This window comes from Penaeus chinensis, chromosome 7 (assembly GCF_019202785.1).
Source record: "Penaeus chinensis breed Huanghai No. 1 chromosome 7, ASM1920278v2, whole genome shotgun sequence".
NCBI lineage: Eukaryota > Metazoa > Arthropoda > Malacostraca > Decapoda > Penaeidae > Penaeus > Penaeus chinensis.
This window is the reverse complement of record NC_061825.1, coordinates 7,717,188-7,719,687: the sequence shown is the minus strand read 5'-3', so window position 1 is coordinate 7,719,687 and position 2,500 is coordinate 7,717,188. Positions and strand designations below refer to the sequence as shown.

Sequence of the window (2,500 nt, the reverse complement as noted above, 5' to 3'; positions counted from 1 at the left end):
AAGGAATGTCAACATGGCAAAAGACATTCCACAATCTCTGCATTTGTAGGGTTTTTCTTTTGAGTTTACTGGAAATCATATGAAAAAGGACATTAACTTCAATACTTGAAAAAAAGTAATAATAATAACAATAATACTAATAATAAAAAGAAAAAAGTAAAAGAAAGAAAGGAAAAAGAGAGAAAAAAATATAATGATCAAATCAAATCTACTGGCTTGATATTATAACTTACAAATACATACATATGTACTTACATACTTAAACAGATGTATGCATGTGTGCTTAATCAATTTTAGAATAATAATATTTGCTTCCTGTCTAATCTAGTATAAGCAAATACTATGAATAACCTAAATATCTAGTACAAAACATAGCACTTCCAATATCATAATAACTATAAACAACCTCCAAGTCACTTTTCAATTCCACAGCCCCTAAGGCATAAAAAGTATAATGAAAAGGAAAAGAGGGAAGATACATGAAAAGTCATTACAACAATAATAACATTTACCTTCATCAACTATATGAGTAGCACGTTTTCTTTGTCTTGATCTTTCATTCTGAAACCAAATCTTAATGACCTGTGGCTCCAGTTTTGTGAGGTGTCCAATAATCTTGAACATGGAAGGATCAGGGAAGTTACAGTAAGTGAAGTGCATGTATAAAGTTCTAAGCTGAACTTCATTGAACACAGTGGTTCTTCTGCGATGTCGTTTCATGCCTGACACATCAGTAGAATCTGCAATACAAAGTGTTATACTGTAAGTACCTAATAAATTTGTATACTAAAAAAAAAAAAAAATCATGAAGCAATAACTGAGACTATATATCAGTGATATTAATAGATTACAAATTTACTCATGCATTCTGATAATCTCTTACCGACCATGGGGTAAAGCTAAACAATATGCATGTACCAAAGAATGTCTTACTTGGAAATATCCAAATGTAGTACTCAGATACTTTCATACTGTATATACTTTTTGGCCATAAGTTAAAACTATTATATGAATGGTGTACATCTCTGATCAATTTGCTATAGTGAAAAGCTCTTAACTCAGTGCCACCAGGGATGTTATATGCGCACACACAGTGCCCACTGTGAGTAGGGTTTCCTAACACACAGATGACTTAAGTGTTTAGTCACTAAGGAGTCTAAACACCCTTTTTCTTGTTATTCTTTATATTCTCCTTTATCTTATATTGTTATTAGTAATATTAATGATATGCTAATGGACAAAGGTAGTTTTCACAATGTGAAATGTCTCAACACATAGATGACTCAGCAAGTACTCAGCCATTAAGGAGTCAATTAGCAGACCTCATGACCTCACCTGATTATAAATTTTGAGGAAAAATCTTATTTTTACTATAATTACTAACACTGATAACATTACTATTATATAGAATAATCATTAAAAAAAATTCACATTACTAATGGCAATATAATATAAAAGAAAATATTTCTGAAAATCAAGAAAACAGGTAAACAGGTTAGATAGGTTTTAGTGTGTTTTATGTGTAAAGACAATCAATAAACTAAACTTACAGTGAGCATGGCATGTCCAGCAGCATTGGGTTATAACACTATAGTAATCATGATGATTATGAAAAAAAAAAAAAAAATCAGCATTAATATTAATAGCACTAGGAAAAAGAAAAAAAAAAAAAAAAAAAAAAAAAAAAAAAAATCAAAGACAGGGGATATAAGGTGAGGTCTCAAGGTCTACTAAATGACTGCTTGGAGCCATTCATATGTAAAGATCTTCCATATTTCTGGTGGCATTAAGTTAACCCAATGCTGTTGGGTGGTTTCCCAATGCGAAAGCCTTCACTCCAGGGCTGTATTTATAGTGGCCTGAGCCCCACTGCCAGGGATCGTGTTGGCACCAAAACGTGCGTAGCATGACTGTACATGCTCCCAGAAAACAGGACCGGCGCACCATGGCACATATGAACATGCCACCTGGATTATAGTCCTGGCATGCCATGGAATATATGTACAAGCCACCCGGCAGCAAAGGGTTAATATTTCAAAAGATGAGAAATCTCATTTTTGTGTAGATATTATGGACGAATGTAAAGTACTCTTACAAGACCAGAATAGATCACAGGAACAGATTCCTGCTCCTAAATCATTCCTCACTACTCACCTTCTTCATTGCTCTTCCCTATCCTCTTTCTGATCTCTTCCTGATTTTTCAGAATGGCATTTATTTGTTCTTGCATTGACTCTCTCTTCTCGGCTTTCGCATCCAACATGTCCACCTCTGTTTTAATACCTGGTGGTTTCCAAAGAGACTTGAGTCCCTGACTCTGCAGAATAGATGTAATCTGATCTTGTAAAGATGAAGGTTGCTTATCTTCTGGGTCTGACTGTGGTGCATTTTCTTGCTCCTCCTTCACCTCAACTTTAATTTTCTGTTCATCTGATGGTGATGATTTCACAGGAAATATTGTCAAACCTCCAACAGTAAGTGAGCCATTGGGACTTGCAGG

General features: G+C 34.2%; 1 protein-coding gene across 5 annotated transcripts in view; it reads right to left on the bottom strand.

Annotated features, from left to right (window-relative positions):
• Positions 1–2,500, bottom strand: part of LOC125027173 — a 50,624-nt gene that overhangs the window by 19,754 nt on the left and 28,370 nt on the right. For all 5 annotated transcript variants that reach the window (XM_047616082.1, XM_047616079.1, XM_047616083.1 and 2 more), the window contains exons 7-9: positions 2,155–2,500; positions 513–740; positions 1–68 (exon numbers count right to left, since the gene is read on the bottom strand). The exon at positions 1–68 is cut by the window's left edge and continues 1,321 nt beyond it; the exon at positions 2,155–2,500 is cut by the window's right edge and continues 547 nt beyond it. In XM_047616082.1, coding sequence (XP_047472038.1) covers positions 1–68; positions 513–740; positions 2,155–2,500 — 642 coding nt within the window. The remainder of the gene's footprint in view (positions 69–512; positions 741–2,154) is intronic.